This window comes from Falco naumanni, chromosome 4 (assembly GCF_017639655.2).
Source record: "Falco naumanni isolate bFalNau1 chromosome 4, bFalNau1.pat, whole genome shotgun sequence".
NCBI classification, from domain to species: Eukaryota; Metazoa; Chordata; class Aves; order Falconiformes; family Falconidae; genus Falco; species Falco naumanni.
Genome location: NC_054057.1, coordinates 20,475,158 through 20,496,932, shown reverse-complemented (window position 1 = coordinate 20,496,932; position 21,775 = coordinate 20,475,158). Strand labels below are relative to the sequence as shown.

At 42.1% G+C, this 21,775-nt stretch overlaps 1 protein-coding gene across 1 annotated transcript in view; it reads right to left on the bottom strand.

Moving 5' to 3' along the window:
* LOC121086477 (calcium/calmodulin-dependent 3',5'-cyclic nucleotide phosphodiesterase 1C-like) overlaps positions 1–21,238 on the bottom strand; it is a 295,806-nt gene extending 274,568 nt beyond the window's left edge. Inside the window, exon 1 of the mRNA XM_040590296.1 lies at positions 20,944–21,238. Within this exon, the coding sequence (XP_040446230.1) occupies positions 20,944–21,028 (85 nt within the window). The 5' untranslated portion in view covers positions 21,029–21,238. The remainder of the gene's footprint in view (positions 1–20,943) is intronic.
* Positions 21,239–21,775: the final 537 nt, after the last annotated feature.

Genomic DNA, 21,775 nt, shown 5'->3' with positions numbered 1-21,775 from the left:
CGTGACCAAGTTGTGCAATGGAACTCTGGCTCAAATAGAAGAATCATAGAGGACAATGACGAAACCCAAAAATACATTTTCACAGTTTTGAACATATCTGCTTCCATTTGGGAAAGCATACTGGAAAATAAAGCTGTAGGAAAACCACGTCTGAACTCAGCTGACAAAAACAGAAGTTCTGACAGGATTTATAACTTACACTTTTATAAACAGAAAAATCTTTTCTTCCTAGAAGAAAATCAGCTGTATTTGCAAGGCTAAAAACTACAGGCTGAAGTAGCTCTGCACACAGCAGAGTAATAGCATCCACGTTTGTCATGCCAGTTGCTAAATTTCCTCTCAGTCCACTAGCAAATGACTTGCTCTGCAGATAGCAGGTAGTCACTGCAATGAATCCAAATACTAACCATTTCATCTATGAATTCACGGAAGAAAAGAGAGATCAGGCTAACACAAATTAGTTGGATTCTTTTTAATGATTTCACAGGAAGCGGGTCCAAACTCTCCACCACACTCAAGTCATTAGAAGAATGACAAATGTTTTTAGTTTCCAGGTGATGCCTTAATGAAAACAAAGCAAGATCAAAATGCACTTTGATATAGCACCACTTGCTCCCTAAATTATGCTTCGTAATTGGCAGAATGATATTTAAACTTCACCCTTAGCAAAGTTACCAAAAGACGTCAACTACTGACCAAGGAAGTTTCACAAAGCAGTCAACAAGCAAGCATCACACAGCTGAATTCCTGCTCTCATCAACAAGTTAGCATTGCACTCAAAAGAAGCAGTCCTATCCTTTCACCTTCCATTTATTTTCAAACCTGCACCAAGCTCTTCCTGACACTGGGAGAAAAGAAAAAACACTCATTATATCCAGGGTTGATTCCTAACTCTGCTGCTTGATGCAGCATCATCTGCAGTGGCTGCAGGTGGTGAGGATGCAAAAGCATGCAGCTAGTTCGAGAGAAATGGCAGAACTACTTCCAATGGTATCAGTGGCTTGAAACACCTCAAACTGCTGAAGAAACTTTGGTCTGGCTGACTTCTACCAGTTGAGGGAGGGGGGGCAATACTCATAGTAAGAACATCCACTGTCACACTTATCACACTGCCAAATAGACGGGACTAGAGGAATGAGAGGTTTTTAGCTTTTTTTTTTTTAAAGCACCATTGCTGATTGTTTTGAACCATGTGAAATCTCCCTCTGATGTCCCATGAAGCACTCAGTTTGTAGATATCAAGCATGCAATTCTTATTGCTTTTTGATATGTTAACTATCTTCAGCTTTTATTTTTGTTCAAATACTGTGTGACACTTGTACTCTAGGCAGCCAAAAGTCTCTTGTCACCTCCCCTCTCACACCCAAAACCATAAAAAGCCTTGCTCAAAAAAAAAAAAAAAAAAAAAAAACTTTTACAAGGAAGGGGGAAAAAAAAGGAAAAAAAATTGCTTGCTTTTTTTTTAATACATCCTTGAGAGACAAAAGGAGGATATACAACCATGTGTTGTCTTGACAACAGGAAAAAAGTATATTAGTAAGTACCTCTCTGTTAAAGTAGAAGGCTGGAACTTGCAGAGTGCTGGGAAATGAAACAAATTGTGGAATGCTTCCACAAAAAAGTACATAACCAGTACCTTCCCAGGGAAACATCACTGTCTCACAATTCTTATCATTAGAAGTGCTTAACCCACTCCTTTTGTCCAGTTCAGTCACTTTTCCCTTCTTTTCAAATTACTTACATATTTCAAAACCATTACATGCATGTCCCTCATTTTCTCTTTTCCAGACTATATAATTACACATCCTACCTTTTTTCCTAAAAGCATATCTTCTAGACTGCAAAAGCATCTGTGGTGTGAGGGGGGCATCTCTTCGGAGCTAGATATCAACAAGTGCAGTATAGTTATCCAGGCTCCCTTTGTAGTCAACAGAAAATGTCACTTCTCAGGCATGATTCAGCTCAGCTTGAGACCGATGTCTAAAATAGGTCAGATGAACAACACCCTAAAAGAATCTATTTCCCTACATTGATTATAAAGGAAGCCAACATGATTACGTCTGATGAGGACACTATAAATTAGGTGAAATCCTGCCCTGACCCGGTTTCATGTGCTGCTTGTACAGATTGTGTTGGAGGTTTTCTCCTTGAAAATAACTGGGCTGTGTAAAAACCACCAGTAATATCATGTGATGTTATACCTACAGCACAGGAGCCACTTGACATCAGCAATGTCTAATCTGCTGGAAAAAAAGTTCTTCTTGGAAATGTTTTAAAGTAGGCTCATTAGAGAGTTACCATGGAAACTTTTTTCCCCCTCTCCATTGGTAAACCACAGTTTGACAATTAGTTCTTGTGGGTGTGACCCTCTTGAATTTTTTAATACTAGTAAATGAGGCCTCCTGCAAATTTATCACAGGCACCTTTATTCCCCTGCTGAACACCAAAAAAAAAAAAGAGGAAAGAACGTAAGCTGCTGTTCCACAAAGATTAGAGAAATCTTAGAAGATATATATAAAAATAAATAAAAACACAAAAACATTGAGCTGTGCACAGCTAAAGGAATGCCAGACCTGAAATCCAGCCTCTGGTACAGGTCAGGTTTGTGTTTTCCTATTCGCCAGAAGAACTGGCTTTAACTGAGTCCACAACCGTCACAGAGCACCAAACCCTCCCAGCCACATGTACTTGCCAGCCCCGATACGACAGCTCGGTCATAAAATGGTGTGATGCAGCAAATCAAACCACCCTCTAGCACGGGGGAAATGCACAGAGCACTTCATCAACAGGTACTTAGATAGTGATACAATGGCATCTTCGCTCAGCTGAACAGGCATTGCTGTTACCTGGAAATAAAAGATTGATGCAGCCATTGCTCTGCATCAGTACTGAGATACCAAAGCAGGTAATGCTTTGGGAACACAAGTCCTACTTTTAAAGATCACTGAGACCTAAGTCCTGAAGTGGTGCTTGTGTCACACCTAAAAGCAGAGCCTCAGCTCCCACATCATTAGGAGCTTTCGCAAATGTCATCCGTTATAAAGACAGAGAGGAACTTTTCTCATAGCCATCAACAAGAGCACCCTTTTATGATCTTGGCACAGTCAGACTGTAAACAAGTTGTTTCTGAAGAACTAAGAGAGCTAGAGCCTTTGTATCCATAGCAAAGGTATCTTAGGCTACTGTGGTAGTGAAACATTCAAAGGGGAAAAAAACCAAAACATAAAACCAACAAACCACTGTACTTTGCATTTGCCTTTTACTCCTCATCGCCCTGGATTGTTTTCAACTGTCCTGTAATAAACCCCTGTAATGATAACTGCCCGATGTGTGCCACGAGACACAACGAGAGCTCACACGGTATTGGATTGCTTTCCTCAACAGCAGTTACAGCCCAGATGTGTACACCTCCTGCCCAGCAGCCCTGCCTCCAGTGCATTGCCCAACACCATGGTAGGTTTCGTGGCTGGAGAGGGTGTAAAGAGGATGGAGCCAGGCTCTTTTCAGTGGTGCCCAGTGACAGGGCCAGAGGTAACGTGCACACGCTGACACAGAAGACTCCCTCTGAACATCAGGAAACACTTTTTTACTGCGAGGGTGACCAAGCACTGGCACAGGTTGCCCAGGGAGGTAGTGGAGCCTCCATCCTTGGAGATGCTCAAAAGCCATCTGCACATGGTCCTTGGCAATCCTGGGTCTAGGTGGCCCTGCTTGAGCAGGGAGATTGGATAGGATGACGGGGTAGGATGACCTCCAGAGGTCCCTTCCAACCTTAACCACTCTGGTTTTGTGTGCTTTCACCTTTCGACATATCTGCAAGCTACACTGAGCACAGGCTTCCCTGGGAGCTCAGAGCACAGAAGTGTTTTGTGATCTTCCTCTACATTGTTTCTTCTAGATATATTAGGTGGTTAGGACATATCCTTTCATCCTCACCCCATGCAAAGATTGCAGTACTCCACAGACTGGACTGCGTTCTGTGGCAGTCCATAAAGCCAAACATTTCAGGTAGTCTGTTTACTAACAAAGATGCTATGCAATAAGGAAAATGGCTGACATAGCTGATTATATCTGGCTAAAGGAATAAGAAATTATTAAAGTCACTAAAATCATTCTGTGCTACAATGAGTACAGTGGATAAATGCTGAGCTGCTATTGCTATTAATTAGTGCTATTTTTCCTGCCTAAAAAAAAAAGTGTTGATCATTAGCTAGGACCACATATAAGTGACTTTTGGGTACTGGGAGGTATGGCTGACATGCTTAACTGCAGAACAAACCAGCATTTCCAGTAGTAGGCTATACCCACATTTTCTCTCACTGGGTCTATTCCAAAAGGCAAATAGAAAAGAGGACCCATTCCCTCTGACACCAGTTGAGTTTGTATCAGAAAGAGCCAGAGATGACAGAAGAAACAGGCATTTCTGATTTTTCTCTCTCCTCAAGAGATTAACTCACTATTTCCTGTGTTTTGCATCTTTTCCTTTCCAGTGTCCCATCTTAATTTTTAAGCTGTATGCACCCCTGGGATCATCACTCTGTCCACTCAGGTTTCCATCAGGTATCTTCCCATGCATGGACAGGTCATACACAGCAGAGAATAGAAACATGCTGTGGGCTCCGGCTTGATTACCAGCTCCTAGGAGAGCTCACTTTAAAAGGAACTCCAAAACATGCAGTCCCTGGAAGCTTCATTCACAAAATATTTGATTTTACAAGGCAACAATCTCATTGTTTTCAATAGGGACCAATTATGCACCATTTCCTTTGCCCTTCTATTTCAGGCTACAATCCCAGAGGGATCCAGGTTTAGCCCTCTGGCTGTGAGTGGGACTCCTGAGGAAGTTCCTCTGGCGCCTGCTCTCCCTCCCTCCCCTGCCAGGCAGGGACTTCAGGCATCATCCAAGCCCAGAGGTGACCTGGAACACACCTAGACAGCACTTGAGGAAGTGTATGCCAGGAAGCCCACACCTTGTTCCGCCTTTCCCTTGGAGGACACTTACATCTACTTACTAATATGGAATTTTACCCATTCCTCTTTCCCTACATGTCACTTCTAACACTTCTCCATGAAATACAAAAAGTCAAGGAGCCAACGGGGTAGCAAGGAAGGCAAGCAAGTGTAAACGGTGCCTTTTCAAGGAACCCTCTCTTCTATTTGGAGTTTCCTCAAATAACAGGTCCTCGCTGCCCTCCTTATACCTTTGGTCCTTTATACCTCTGCTAAATCTGTGTATAATCGCTGCATAGTTCCTTTACCTCCCCCCTGCTTCCATAAATTCACACAAATGCAAACATGCTTATTTAAAACGAGGCCTTGGAAATTCCTTTCTTTCTCCAAAACATCATCACTTCAGCTGCATGCTGACAGAAAGACAAGCAGAGGCAGACAGACCCACTAGCTCTTTTCATCACAGGAATCCTGGACAGATGACCATGGCATGTGCCACACAGCAGAGCAGATTCACAGCTCAAGTACATCAGTGGTTGTTCTGATTGGAAATGCCCTGCACTTCACTGCTTTTTCATCTACCAACACTGGCAGGTTTGCACAGACAGCAGGCCACAAAAGACTCATCCTCGGTGGCTCAACCTGCATGTGAGAGAAGGAGCATTACAACCTCTTTTTTTGAAAGGCTTCACCATAAATGCCTCCCCTTAACTGTTCAGCAACTCAGTTTTAATCATCAGAGAAGCCTCCCTTTCTCCCTCTTCTGTGCACTGTCGCAGGAACAGGAGGTTGAATGTGAACAGCACGCTGCTTGTGCTGCTCTGGGTGCCATACAGCTACTGTCACTTGTCCTTTGTCACAGCCCTCCTCCCACTTGTAGGGAAGAGGGACACACTACACAAACTTTGTCCATTACCCATGATACTTTCAAAAGACTGTCATAGACCCTTCTAACTAGAGAAGGTGATGCCTTGCTTTTCCCTCTAAATGCAATGCCAATGCATTTCTGTGCAAATCCAAGCCTCAGTCCAACTGAAATCAGCAGAACTTTTTGCTGTTCTTTTCAATGAAAGAATAAAATCCTTTCCCATATGTACACTTTGGCACCAGTGCATGCACCCTAATTTCACAAGCAGCATGGGATCAGATATAAAGGACTTTTAGACCTATTTCAGGACTCCATTCTGAGTGGCTGCAGTAACAGAGCACCCTGCCCTGCATAACCTTAAGCCCAGGATACAAAAAGATGCTGTGCTTATGTGCTTGTGCTTCAGAGAGCAGGCCAGGATTTGCGATCAAACCTGATCTTTAATTAGCAAAACCTAAGCTCTGGTCTACCTGCCAGGTGGCACAGACAGGAAGGGTTTCTCACAGATAGAGAACAGCATGTGCAAAAAGCCAAGAAAGATAATCCTGGTAAATAAACTTCTCATTAATAGGTGACACAGCAAGTCAACCATACAGTAACGCTACACCACTTCATAAGCCACCGGTGCAGATGTTAGGAGCACCATCATGTGAGTCTTTCCTTTTCAGCTTGTCTGCCTTCTACCAGCCTGCAGCAAAGGTGGACTGGTGACACGATCCCATCTGATATAATTGTTTCAAGCAATTGAAATTCAGGTCAATAACTAAAGCTTCTAGTGCATCTAGAAGCCAAGTGCTACTCCCCAGTTCTCTGCTCTTAGCAATCTGCTTGTGAGTACCTGCCTGCTGGTAGCTCTGAGAAGAGTCACCTTTGCAGCAACTGGTTTCTGGTCATGATGCAAAAGGATTTACTCACACAAAGTTGCTGTGTGTTTTACAATAAAAAATTCTTTCTTAACTCCTTGTTTTAAATCTCCACTTTGAAGCAAGTACAGCCAAACCATTAAGCACTTCTGACATGAAAAACACAACTGGGAATATTTGCCAGCATTATCCTTATTACTTCACATAAACTACCAATACCCATAAAAGTAGTGACCATTCTAACGGGTACTCTTCCCCCAAAGCTGCCTTCCCGCTTTAAAGAGGGGCATTTTATCTTAATACTGCATAACTTTAAAATTAATATCTTGAGTAGATTCACCAAGTTTCACATCCAGTTGCTGTCAACCTGTGATAAAAGGAGGAAAGGTCCAAAGCCTGGATCAGAGCATTTATCACACAGTGCTTGTTGCAGCACAAACAAGCTATTAGGCTGCAACAAGGCTTTTACCATAGGTCAGATTCCACATGTCCATGCATGCTGTTTCTCCTTCCTCCAGAGGTCAGACCACACTGCTCCTCCTCCATCAACCAACTCTCCCACAACCCTTAGGGCTATTTAACCACTTAGTGGGAACGAGCTACAGCTGCACATCATCCATATCAACCAACCCACTGCCTTCAAGGCAAGGCCACAGCTGCATATTATCAATGCTAATCAACCCACTGCCTTCATTCCTCTGCAGGTGCTTGAATATATACCTTTGGTGAAGTCCCTGGGCAAGTACTGTAAGTGACTCCATTGCAGGTACTGTGCAGACTAAACTAAGCATCAATAGATGCTCCATCTCCCGACAGACACCTTGTTTTTGTAAAGCACATCCCTGATTCTGTACAGGGAAAAAAAATATCTGTTAGTTCTTTCTAAAGCCAGTACCATTTCAGCAGCTCCAAGGGCAGCAGGACACGGTGAACACAGAGTCTGAGCAACACAACAAACACTCAGTTTTCTGGTTGAAAATAGGATATAATTTAGGGCTTTGTGCTCAGAAGTCAGGAGGTGGCCATCTGCTCATCTGGGCAAACCAGCTGTGGTGTCTCTGTGCAGCAGGAGCTATCTGCTGGCCCTACAAGTGCACAGCAGAAGGTATAAGTACCTTTGAGGAGCTATACAACAACCGTATAAGACCTTCTGCCTCAATACATGTGATGGTGTGGATCCAATGCAGAGCAGGTTAAACTCATGCTCCTTGAAAAGGTCTTACAGCAGTAGCTCTCTGCAAAGGAAAGAGTCTGACTATGTTTTACCGAGCAGTTCTGAGATGACCACTCTCTTATTTTCTCACATGTATCCCAGGAAGAGGTGGGAGGCATGACAAGCATGTGGATACCTCAATGGAAGCATCTGCTCGTATCACTGAAAGGTACTGGCAACAAAGTGCTCTCAAAATCCATGAAAACACTACTTCATAAACACATTAGGCATAGCAAGGAGCTGCATGACTGAGCTCCTGAAGAAAAATACGTTTTATATTTTAAAAGTTACCATTACAAACAAGTGCAATTCGGCAGCTCTTGAAGTAGTAAGTACTCTCATTTATTGTAATGGGACTAATCACATAGAAATACATGACCGAGCTCAAAACACTTTCTCATTTAGTACCCGCTTTCACTGATTTTCTTTAGTTCTGCCGTACTTCACAGCATCTTCTCACGTGCTGTGTTTTTTAAAATATTTAACACTATCATCTTTAACTTTTCCCTTCAGTTTGTTTGGTTTGGTTTTTTGTCGCTTTTGGTTTTTAAAACAGTGTTTCACTGGGGAAGTCCAACTGCATGTTTTGTAACCTAGCTGGCACATAAAGTCCATGCTTCATCCTGACCGTTTTATCCTTAACACTTCTGTGAATATCTGCCATCTTCTCCAACTATGTCTGATTTATTTTCCACTTATTGCTTTGTTCATCTGTGTCCCAAAATCTCTGTCATCAAAGAATGCCTTACGACGGCATGAATTACATTGGCAAAGGATTGGAGAAAAAGAGAATAATACCAACAACTGTCGGCGGCTTTAGGTCACTGATTCCAAGGGCAAGCAAAATCACCAGATTAGACACCTCACCTGTAAGCATTGTGGCACACGGCCCTCCAGTCACAATGGACTGGAGCAAGTGCTCCTTTCATTTAAAAAGCGTTATTGTTATGCAAAATAACAGCTTCATTTCCAAACATTAAATAATGGGCATGATTTTGAATTCCTTTCTCTTATCACCAATATTGTTAAGGATTTGGACTGCACAAGAAATATAGGCTAAATCCTTAATCCTATCTTCTTTAACTATTCTTGCTCCTCACTGCTATTTTTTTTAACAAGTTTTGGAACTGCTGCTGCTTTGTTCTTCAGCAGCCATACTAAGAGATGACTTCACCTTCCAGTGCTAATCACTCCTGCAGTTTATAGCAGTTTAACAAATAAGAAATTATGTATACAAGTACAGATCTTATAGAGACTCAAAGGTGATGCGAGATAAAAGAAAATTCAAAATATTACAAAAACTATTTCTTTTTAGCTATCAGATATAATCTGATAGTAACAGCACACAATTTCAAAAGGTTTTGTTCTTTGTTCCTTTTTGAGTGCCCAAAGGTACCAAATATGACTTCATATAACAGTCACAAATGTCTCAGCCATTCGAATGCTGTTCAGTGACTTCAATAATCAGCTTACTGCAAACAAGAACAAATAAATATTTTGTAGCTATGATGACAAACACAGCACGTGCCATCTGCATAGGCAGATTACTGGATATGATAAATCCACTAATTACATCAAAATATCTTAAAATTGAAAAGGAATATTTTGAGTGAAATTAAAAATAATTTTGTAGCATAAGATTCATTTTTGTGTGTCCAAAGTTTTTGCTGTGCTTCATTCTGGAGCAGTAAGCTTGACTAGAGGCCTATTTCACAATTACAAAAGCATTCAGGTATTTGCTCCCTTCTTTTCACAAATTCCCAATGCATTTTCCAACTTGCGTCATTTGGATTTAGGAGTTCTAGGTCTATAAGGTAGTATCATTTCTTTAGAAACACGAATCAGTCTTAGCAAAGCTATCAAGAGACATTTTGCCACCCAAAGCATGTCCTGTCTTCTCTTCTTTCCTCCTCCAGGCTCCTTTGAAAGACTCTCAATACCAAAAAACTCCATCCCCTCCTCTTGGTTAGCAGCAGTGCCAGCAAGTGGCAGGGCTTGGGCATCATACTGCTAAAGGGTTTAGAAGACCACAGAGGCTGGGGAAAGATGTGCAACTCCCAGTCTAAAATCTTCGCCCCTCTCCTTCAAGTGTAACGCTCCTTTCACCAACATGGAAACATGCTCTTCTTCCTAATTCAAACAGATGTTTCTAACAGCGTCTATGCAGTTACAGGCAAAATTCCCCAAAGTGCTCCAAGGCCAAATCCTTTGCATCTTGGCTTAGGGACCTAAAGATACAGGCGTTCTCTGGGAAGGCTTATCCAAAGCATCTGAACAGATTAGTGCTTAATAAACACTGAAATAATCAAAGCTAAAAGCTTCCCAAAAGGACACAAAACTTGCTTGCCACAAACAACATGAGAGAGATCAAATGCAAGTGACTGAATACATCACATAAACACACAACCAGCTGGGAACACATCCCAGAGGTTTCATTTAAGTATCAGTGCCGAGCTAGAGAAAAATAATTATGCACGTAAATTGTTACTGTAAATGACAGCTAATAAAACAGAAGGCTCAAATTATCATTGCTGCTTCAGAGGGCAAGTAGGCAAACACAATCAGAGAGTAAATGACAAGTTGTCATGTAGAATTTCACTTCAAAAATGCCACTTCACTTAAATGGCACAATCAATTCTAATTAACAGGAAGCATTAGACTGGAACATAAGGCAGCAAACATCAGTAAAGAATAAACATATTCTGCCAGGAAGGAAAATTTACTCTGATCATGTTGTCAAGCTGACAGAAGCACCTTCCAGGAACAAGTGGATCCAAATTATCAGCAGCGCTGTAATTGCCATTCTCAGTACTCACACTTCCCTTGACTCAAGAACAATGAAGCCTTAAGCATTAGCCATGGAGACAGGAATAATATCATGAAGCCCCCTAACAATTGTAATAACAACCTGTTGACACTTTGGGAATGGAGGAATGCTGAGGAGCATTAGCAGACTGGATTGATAGTTGAGGCATTTGCTTAGTGACAGAATCTTAACACCAGCTGATGTGGATCCACATTCAAGACACAGCTTCAGCCTGTCCAAGTGAAACTCTTGTGCAACACTTAGCAACAGCCAGGATCCCCTGATTACCCCCGGCTGCTGTGATGACTCCCAGGTGGCATTTTAAACAGCAGTCATCGTCAGGGTTCCTCCACCTGTTTGTCCTGTGTCTCTCCCTGAGGTTGTTCCTGCAGCAGGGCCAGCCAAGAGGGAAGGACTCAACTTTACAGCCAGATGAATTAAAGTTAATGGCAATCGGCATCTGCTCTCTGCAGCAAAGTGAGCTACAAACCGTGGTCACGGAGGAGCTGTTACACCTCCTGTTCAACCAGGTTCTAGGATAATCATCATTCCAGTATGCCAGGCACCACCACTGCATGCTCTGGCTCTGCGCTGTGAGGCAGGAGGTTTCCATGTAATTGTTTCTATCTGTGTTTAATAGGGAGAAGAGGTAAAACAACTGCCTTAATATCCACCTCTGTCACAATCAAAAAGTCACAGCGTGGAAAAATCAATCATTTTTGCAGAAGAAACATGTACCCAAATGTCATTAAACACTTTCAGTTCAAATCTACCTTGAATTATGCTTGTGAAAACTCAGAATTCATTCCATTCAAGTGAAGCAAGATGCTCATTATCAGTTGATCTATATATGCTGCATAATTTATGAAAAACAGACAACTAAAAGCTAAGGTTAGCAGCCGTCATAGGTCTTAGGTATTTCCTGCTGGAATTCTATTTAAGTGTGGAGGTTACCAGAAAGAAATTAACTCTTCACCTGCAAAGGAACTTTCAAAACTAGCACAGTGACCTGCTCTGGACTTTCTAAAGATACCCACTGATTTTTGTAACAGCAGAGTTAGCCAACAGCTGAGGTTCTGCAAAATCCCACTGCCTTTGTTATTTGAGGCATTGTGAAATGAGATTCCGTAAATTAATGCTGGAAAATTATTTACATTCCTAGGAGCAGCAATAGAATCTACTACAGTCTCTTGTGCTCCATAACAGTTAAATAGACATTCAATACTTTTTTTTTTTTTACTATACACCATATACACAGTACATGAAGTATTTAGATCACCCTCCCTAGGACTCAGATTGAAATCGGCTTTGATTATCAAGTTCTATATTAATATTCCAGGTTTTAGCAAGGAAAAAACCCACACCTTTGCCAGAGATTTCTTAGATTTGCACATATGGCAGTTTAAAGAAAAATAATACACACTGCAGGTCAAATTATGTTTTGAATTACCAGGGTGGCACAAGAGTCAGAACATAATTTGGCCTGCAAGATCCATAATTCTCAGTTATGATAATGTCCTAGGCAGAAAGAACATAGAGTGTCTTTAAATCAAGGGCCAGCAGCTGGGAGAAAAGACTGTATCCCTCCTGTAGGCTAATAAAATATGGTACAGTACCACCAAATAAGGGCAAATAAAGAAGTCTGAACATCCTAAAGTTCCCATTTACCGAGTAGATTTCAAGGGAAATATTAATTAACAGTATACATGTCTGGTAATAATCACAGCTTGGGGAGGGGTGGGGAGCAGAAATCAGTATAAACCAAATGGTCTTAGTATTCTGCTATTCACTTCACGCACAGAAGCATATAAAACATCCAATCCTGCAAAATGCCATTTTTAATGGGAGAAAAAAACAACAGTCTGCATTGGGAGCATAGCTGACAGTAGCAGCTATAAATTTAAGAGTCCTTTTTCTCCATGCATTTTCCTTCTTTGCTCACTTCCTAGTGTTACAATCGCAACTGTGGCCATTTGGTATTTGATAAAAACACCAATCTCTGTCATTTAATCACGGAGTGCACTTTTATCACCATGCAACAGAGCTCCTCAGCCTGCAACTAACTGAGGACCACTTGTTTGAAAAATCCCAAGACTTTGGTGAGGTTTCATGTGCATATCCAATAGCAGAATCATGGCCTGAATGAAAATCTCCTTTTAGGTTTTCTTAAGGGTATCTACTGGGTATGTGTAAATCTTTCATCTTTATCTATAGGGATCACAAAAAAACCAAAACTCAGGCTCAGTATTCCAAGCAGAGGAATATTTTGCTCTAAGTAGTTTCAGAGAAAGTTAACATATTTATAACTTTTACTTTAAGTCTATTTTACTTTAAGGCTATTTCCAAAGTGGTTTAATAACTTGCTCTACTTGAACTAGCAATAAAAAAATCCCTGGAAATTTTCTGGATGTACTTAGCTGTGCGGTGGGACTAGACAAGCAAGCTTAGTTTTTAGTTGAGATGATTTCAAACTAAATCACACTGGCATTCATGAAGCACAAAATAAAAGAAGGAAAAGCATAAGGCATAAGAAGGAAACCACTGGTGCAACTTTTGGGCATTAGATTAATTAATGGAATTCAAGAGTACAAGCTACAGAAATGGAAAGAAAAAAAAAAACAACAACAACAAAACAAAACATGAAAAATTCTGTCCCTAAAACGCTATCGGCATGCCACATGGGGGAACCACAAGGACTTCAGCTACCCAGGTACACAGGAAAGAAATTAATAAAATCTGATTTTGGAAAGCTATCACTCCTAATAAGTATTATTACGAGAGAAAGGACACACGACCTGAATCCAAACAGTGATCCTAATCCTCACCTCTGATGAGTATAAACTGGCTGTAAATCTACTGAATGTAGAAGAGGCACTTTGAGTTGAAACTGAATTAAGTGGTACTGGCTGAGCAAGTCATCTGCCCTCTCCCCTTTCCTAATAAATTTGACAAGTCTTCTCACTCCGCATCACTGTGAGAAGGGCGGGGGTGGCGGGGTAGTTAGAAAGGGCACTAGATCACTAAATCAACAGAAATAAGACATAGCGTCGCGCAGCAGCAAGAGACTAAACACCATGCACTGTCATTTATTTATTGGTGGGAGGTGACGTCTGCAACCTTCCTGAGGGAAATTGTCAGGGGGCTGATTGCAGCTGCTATGACAACAAGGGGGAGGATGTGATGTCACACAACAACCCGAGCAACTGCTGTCACATTGTCCCAGCACACGACTCAGCTCGCCAGCTGGGAAGCCAGTAGAGACCTCATTAAGTGCATCTGTTCAGTAATTGCTACACCTTTCCCCACACCATGCTTCCAACTTTGCACACAGCTGTAGCGCGAGGCTAGCGATGTAGCCATGAGGGTTAAGTTCCCAGGCCTGAAAATTTCAAGTTCTAGCTAAAAGAAATCTAGGATCGAGCTTCAGCAGGATTGTTAGATACAAGCTGCCACCAAGCAGGGAGAAGTGGGGAGCAAAACCATATCAGCATAATCTCAATGAAGTCTTGGAAGCGAGCTGTGGAAAAGCTGCATGACTTGCCTGCCTTGTATGTAGGGCAGCTTCTTCTCTATGCTACGGCAGCATTGACTTTAACTGGAAAAGTCTGCCCAGGACAGATATCCCTTGCTCATTTAAGTCACTGCAGTTCTCCCAGCTGCAATGACTTAAATGAGCAAGGGATACGTGTTCTCCCAGCTGCAGTGGGGCAATGCAGATTTACCGCTGGCCAGAAGCCTGCCCCTTCACCTGATTTACACTAGTACACAAATAAGTGCGGGATACATCCAGGAGCCTTTTGCTTTCTTTCTCACGCAGAGCTACAGAACTCAGAAGAACGAGCTTGCATTTACACTACATCAGGAAAATAGATTAACTAGTACAGCACAAAGGTTTAAAATAGAAGATCGGCAGCAGAAATCCAAATCCCCAAAGGCAATTAGGTTTGGAAGCTCCTAGACTCTGGTCCTCACAGCAACAGTACGAGAAGGAGGATGCAGACCTTGGGCTTTCAACACAGGAGAGGGAGCCGGCTGGGGCTGTGAGTGAGGGAAGGCTGCTCCCACTCAGAGCCTGCCTGCTCAGGAACAGGCCTGGCTGTCTGCCTAAAGCACAGCTCAAAAGACACAGAAGAGTTCATGCCTGTTTATTTCTTTTTAGCTTTGGGAGGTTAGAAATTCTGAAATTTGCAATTAATCTTGCTGCATCAATTCAGAAGGCACTGGGAGCAAGAGTAGTTGGCCAAAGACCAGACAGAAAACATAAACAGGGGCAACACTCCTCCTCACCATGGTAAGATGGGGACCATTGTGGAAGGCAGCAACAATTATTTGTTGTCTCTAGAAGAGAACTGACTGTGCTTCCTTCCCTCACAGAAGATGAACAGGGGGACAAACAGCATGGTGGGTCTGGGATCTGGCACAAAGGGAACATGAGTCCCCGTCTCCAGCCAGGTGTCTCCACCTTCCACCCTATTTGCACCTTGTGAAGAGGGCTCTGTTGCCCTACAAGCCCAGCTTTCATAGTTACTTCCCATTAGTGAATCTTCTTCCCAACACATTGAAGGGTTTAGGCCGTTTGGTGACATTAGTCCTAAAGCTACATTCAGAGGTGACCGAGCACCAAGACCTGGACATATGTAATTTGCCAACCTTAAAAAAATGAAAATAAACAAATAAAATGCCATGTGAATTAAAGGTGCACTTCCCAACAATGATGACAACGAGTTTATCCATTAACATGTCCCCTCACCCAGGGCTCTGGAGGTTATTTTCCCATGTACTCAGCTTCAGAGAACAGGGATGCCAGTTCACTCACATCAAAACATGCTGCAAAAGTTTTACTGTTCACAGCTTCCCTGAGAAATAAATCCAAGAGGAGGAAGAAAAAATAGCACTTTTGATGTGACCCTGCCACAGGGACCTGCAATGTGAATCTGATCCTTTTGAGCTGCTGATGTACCTGGCTGGTGTGCAACCCTGCGTGGTAACCTCTCACTCAGAACAACTCTGACAGAGAAGGGGACAGCCCCAGACACTCGCTGTGTTTCTGGATGCCAAGATAACAGGCAGCAGAGCATGGCTGTGAGCAGCAGGTAGCAGTGATAAGGTAGAACATCCAGAGGCAAATGGGCAAAGCTCCATGAAAAACCGCTAGGCATTTTGCCACGCAAGAACTGCAACTGCAGTCTTTTTAAAGATCATTTAATTAGCTTACAGCGGTCCACTCCTGCAACATCAAAGATGTCAGTGCAATATTGAGACCCTGTGGGTGCCACAGAAATTGCCACCTCCACCCCTTACAGGAGCAGCTACAGGTTCGGTACCAACAGCAGGCATTACTGGTGCCCATCACTGGCAGAGACTGTGCACCCCACACAGAGGCATCTGCGTCTCTCACCCATATGCATCCCAACTACGCAGACTCCTTTCAGGTATATTTTCAGGAAGAGCAGACAGAGACCAGACTGGTTTGAAGCTTAAAACACAGCTTTGCAATGGAGGGAGCAGAAAACCTCTCCTACCTTTAGAGCTTTATTTCTAAATAAATAACACATCTATTTGCTGACAGCTTTCTTTAGGTGAATTTGTTGGGGGTAGGCCTAAGTTAGAAGAGATTTAAAGTCTTTGTAGTCTATTATAACTACATCAGACTTCCTTAAATTACATTTAAAATCTCATGTCCTATTGCAAGCTTAGTATTTGTATTATATTAATAAACTGAGATTTCCCAGTTCCTAGATTTCAAACAACAGCGTTCCACTGTTTACACAGAAATCATCAGTGCCTTCTATCAGCCCTTATTGAGAAAATATCTTCTCAGTAAGGTCTGTCAGAGGAGGGAAGGGAGGGGGGAAGCAAAGTTTTGGGGTTTCATTGTTTTTTAAGTCTTTTATATTATGTCATAACAAAGAAAATTATAGAGTTCAGGCACAGAGACAAGGAGAGGCTGTAGCCCACAGCAGGAGTGGTGGCTGTGCATTCCCCTTGAACCTTTTTGCCAGGGACACTGTTCGTGTGCAGGCAGAGATGCCTCCTCAAAAGCGGACTGACCCCACAGACAGACATTTCTCCCAGACCTCTTTAGAAGGAAGGCTATGAGTGACGCATGTGCAGAATTAGCGAGAGATTTGTCAGCACCTTGTAATTACAGCGTGCTTTCAGTCAGAACGACATTTTTGTTATTGGCAACTAAAGGCAGAATTAAAAGTAAATCTCCGTGAACATGGACTGCATGTGGGCCTACAGGTGTCTTCTGCTGAAAAATGCCTCTTGTGTGTGTTTGCAAAGGTGCCATTGCCCTCAGGTGAATGACAAACTCCAATAAGGCTGAAAATCAATACACAAGAACAAAACAGTTAATTTACATTATAGCAATGTACACAGTTCTCTGGTCAAAATGCAGTACAAAAATGAAAATGTTGATATGTCTCCAGTTTCTTTCTAGAATAACTTAAAACCCCCATTCCTGTCTGTTCTGCTCCTAATGGACAACCTTTCAAGAAAGAATGACAGGAAATCTGCAGCAGCATTTTCTTTAGAAGTTAAGCACATGAAAGAGCTGAAGGTATTCTTCCTCATCCTGATAAAGCTGAGTTCAGTATTTAGTTTGATTCCAACCTTCCCCACCCCAACTCAGACCAACACAGTGCACATGCCACCTTTTCTTTGACCAAAACAAAGAAGGGATTTCTGAAGTGATCTGTCAGAGGGACAAGCAGCAAGAACTCCTTTGGCTGTTCCGCCTGTGATGTTGAAAGAGATGTTGCAATGGGTTTCAAAGTAGTGAACTGCAAGATGAGAAACTCCAGCAGCATTAAAGAATTGTTAAAGCATTATTTTAAAAGAATTATTTCAAAATAGGGCCCAGCAGCACCACCAAGCAAAACTTGGATCTTCCGTTATAACTGCTGGGAGAGCTTTTGCATGCAAAATGGAGACAGTGTCCTCCTAAAGAAACCTTCCAGCAAGATTTAGAAACAACTACTGTGAGCTCAACTAAGTGTTTCAGTGCCACGTCTCTCCTCCCCAGTAACGCCTGAGTTACAGCAGAACTCCGCAGCACTTCATTTCATTCTAATCTATAAAAATAAATTTGTAAGATAAGTTGGACGGGACAAAACAGTGTTGCCAGGTGCTTCTAGATATGAAAAGCAGAGAGTGGGAGCTTTAATTAAGTTAGGTCTTAGTCATAGGAAGGTGATAAATGCAGAAAGAAACTATTTTCTTCTTAATGTTTGTGTTTACCATTTTCCCAGCTTTAAAGACAGTGGATGCTTCTCTGTCTTGCACCTTTAGTCAATTACAGCAGCAAAGTCAGTAAACAACACACTGGTGTTCTGATTCAATAGCTTTTCATTTGCACAGGAGCAATGAGACAAGGTGCAGAACAAAAAAAGAAAAAGAAAAATAGGCCTTAACTCTTTACTTACTTTCCTTTAAACTTGGGTGACGTTCTGTTATGTTTTACTTTTAGTGGAGGAAAATTCAGCCAACGTTACGCGACAGCTCAAATACAGTAACTTGTGTATACATAACTTCATGGACTCTGAAATTTGCTGACATAGACCATGGCAAATAAAGATCTTGAAGTCTTCACCTGAGACGCATCGAACTTTCTAGAGCAAAATAAATTGCATGATTCCTGTGTTGAATGGTCCCACTAAATGGCTCACACTGTGGCTCCGCTATAGTCCCTTTACATCACACTGCCAGTGCAAAAAGTCTGTAAAAGCAGAATATCTAAACCCACACAGAAATCCTCAGTGGGCAGAGAGCAGCACAACTCAGCCTTCCTCAGGGTCTCTGGCAAAAGGTTGGTATATGGAGGAAAGGGATTTGCAACTGCCTTGTTTCCTCGCACAGAAAAAAGCTATTGAATATTGGCATATATTTGCCTTTCTGTTACGGCACATGCCCTTCTTCCACAGGGATCTGTGAAGTCCTTGGGAAGCACAGTTTCCACAGCTCTCCTTCCCACCACTAGCACCATAAGTAACCAAGGTGAAAATTAAAGGAGGTGAGAAGGTGCTCTAGGTTGCATTGCTGTGTGAACAGCTGTTGACCGTCTCCAGAGACACGAGGCTGTCTAACACTGCAAGCCATCAGCAAGCAGCTCTTCCTGCACCAGCCTTCTTCCATGCCCACATCCTCCCACGTCTGATGTTAGACCCCAGTCTTTTCATTAAAATTTTCATTAAGTCTCATTGCAAGTGATCATTTTTCAAAACACTGTGAAGATCACCCTTTCTTAGCAGTTAGTATAAGGGTAAATCACTGCAAAATATTCTCTTTTGCACCCAAAGGGAAACTCCTATGTCGCAACCTGGTACTACTCTGTTCTTCAAGGGTATCACCCTTCTCTCCCAGCTGACACTTCAGCAGCAGATGCAGTAGCTCAGCATTTCCCAAGAACTTCTGGATATCCCAGACTAGATACCTACACAGAAGTCTCATCTGATGGAATAAAGAAGTTGAAGCCCATCCCTGACACGTTAATGTTGCTGTGGAATCTTTTGGGCACGTTCATTTTCTTCAGTATAAAGATTAACAAGTACATCAATCATGCAGATCTGTCTACCACACAGTGCTGGTAATACTAGGTAGCACGTTTACAGAGTTTTCATGGTTATGTGAGTCAATCCATTGCACACTCGCCCAGACATAAAAATAAGTGTTATATAATGCACAGATCACAGAATCAATACTGGTTGTGTGCACCAAATAGAAGAAAATAGCACAGGAACTCCTATGCAACAACTGTCCTAGGAAGCAGAAAAAGCTGCAATCCTAAACCTGAGTCATTTGAACTAAAATTTGGCCTAGTTGTTTTGTGAACATGAATAGCAATAAAGACAGCAGAGCAACAAAAACAGCAATCCTGTTGGTTTGTTCACAAACAGAAAAAAATAATCAGGCACAGTTATAAATGTTCAGCATCTTCAGATAATGTGCCTAGGCTCAAAAGGGAAATGTTTGTCCTCCAGACTGACACAAACTGATGAAATATCAGGACTAGTAACAATGCTGAGAGGGGGAGAGATTAAGATAGGGAGTTCAAAAGTGAGCATGTGGCAACTTAATCTGTGGAGGGGCTACCCCCTTGCCTTTAGAGAAAAAAAAATTGAAGATATTTTAATGAAACTTACATTTCCATCTCCAATTTTTTTTTCAGCAAGTTTTGTGTTTCATGATGTTAATGTTTGCAAAACAAGTTTTCCATAAAGCAGAGGAATAAACAGGTAACTCCTCCCACACCAATAAAAATCTTGTTTATTATTAGATAAAACTGTGACCCAATTACACTAGTACAGCTCAGGAAAAACTTTCCTGATTTCACAGCTGCAAGGAAGTAACATCTCTGTCATCTTAAAGGTATTTAAGGGGAATTTGTATCGACTGATTATTACAAGTATGTTCTCCATAAATTTTAACTTAAATTTCATCTAACCATTAAAATGGGATGTAAGCTTGCTTTGTTTCTAAGACCTATAGGGATTTATATAATGCAGCTTAAGGAGATACACAGTTATAGCAGACTGGTCTGCTCAGCTTTTAACTTTTTGCACAGCAGGTCTCTTGGAAAAACACGTATACACCTGTCGCTTTAAGAAGCCCTACTTTTCCCTAAACAGTGAACACAAACAATAAACTGCACTCTTCAAACAGCTACACCAACCAGTCCTAAAAATCCTAATCTCTCCTTGCATCTTTCCCTGCCCCAGCAATTTTGCTTTTTGTGTTTGAGAGGCAACAAGAACAGTTACATACGTCTTTACACAAACTGAGAAATGGCAAAAGGTTACAGAATTTGGAAACACTGGCTAAGTAAACAAAGAAATATTGGAAACAACCCTTGGGAGCCTTGGCTTCGTGTTCTGGGCTCATCGGAAGGAAATACAGCTAGCAAGTCGGCAACCTGCAATCCTGAAGCCCAAGCTTTCCTGAGATAAGGTTCAAAAACAAAAGTTCTGTAAAAGTCTCAGTGAGCTCATGCCAAAAGTCAGCAAAAGGATTTAGAGCAGCTGTGTATCAAGGCAAGTTTCTTGGGCAGAAGAAAATACAGACAGCAGAATGGAAAACCAACCCAGACAAAAGTTGCAGGGTATCTATACATTTCAAAGGTATATATTGGCAAAAGGCAGTTGTCAAAAGCAGTCTCTTACCTGCACTTACTGCTGCTGCAAAGACAGAGAGGAAAGAAGAGAGACAACGAAGGAAATAAGAGAAATTAAATCAGGCTCACCAATTGTAAAGCTATAGCCATCGATGCTGAAAGTAGCACTCCGGCATTTTTTAAATCCTTCCTTTCTGCTGCTTGGTTCTGTCATGATCCTGCCAGCTTGTACTTTCAGCAGCAGCCTCGCTCTCCCGCCGTGGAAGCAGAGTGCTCGAGCTCTCTCTTAGCTGCCCCTGAATATCTGCCTGTGACAGCACGCACATCCAACCTCACACATCTCCCGGCGCGGGGAGTCAAACCGAGGAGGCATGCACCCAGCAGCTTTCTCCTCCCCCAAACACTCTCGCTGGCATGTTAGCAACGTGCCTACTCAGAGTTTAACAACTGGTTAGAGGCTCCAGTATCTAAACCAGCAGTCAATTAGTGCAAGACTACCGAGGCAATAAGCCAGCTGTATCTGTCAAATCTCTGTGTAGGAGTCAGCACACAATTGAAAAAAAAAAGACGAAGGGTTAGATTTTGCTGTATCTACCCACTGACGCTCCTTATATTCCCTACTATGCTGCAGCCCCTGCTTCTGTAGCTCCCCTTGCTCATGGGGATTTCTGACTTGCAGCAAATTGTGCTCGGCTTTAAGCCCTTCAAATACAAGCAGCGTGCTTTTATCATTCAAGATATAATGAATCAACCCAAGATTACAGTACGCCATCAATCACCTCCTCCTTATACTAACGGCAAGTCCCTGGAAACACAACCGGCAGCAGAACGCAGGAGATTATCAGTGAGTAAGAATGTAAGTGACTGTGGGAAAACAACAAAAGTAATTTCACAGTAATGTTGATAAACTGAGCAAAATGTACATGCACACACACACAAAACAGTCTCCTGAGCTCCTCCT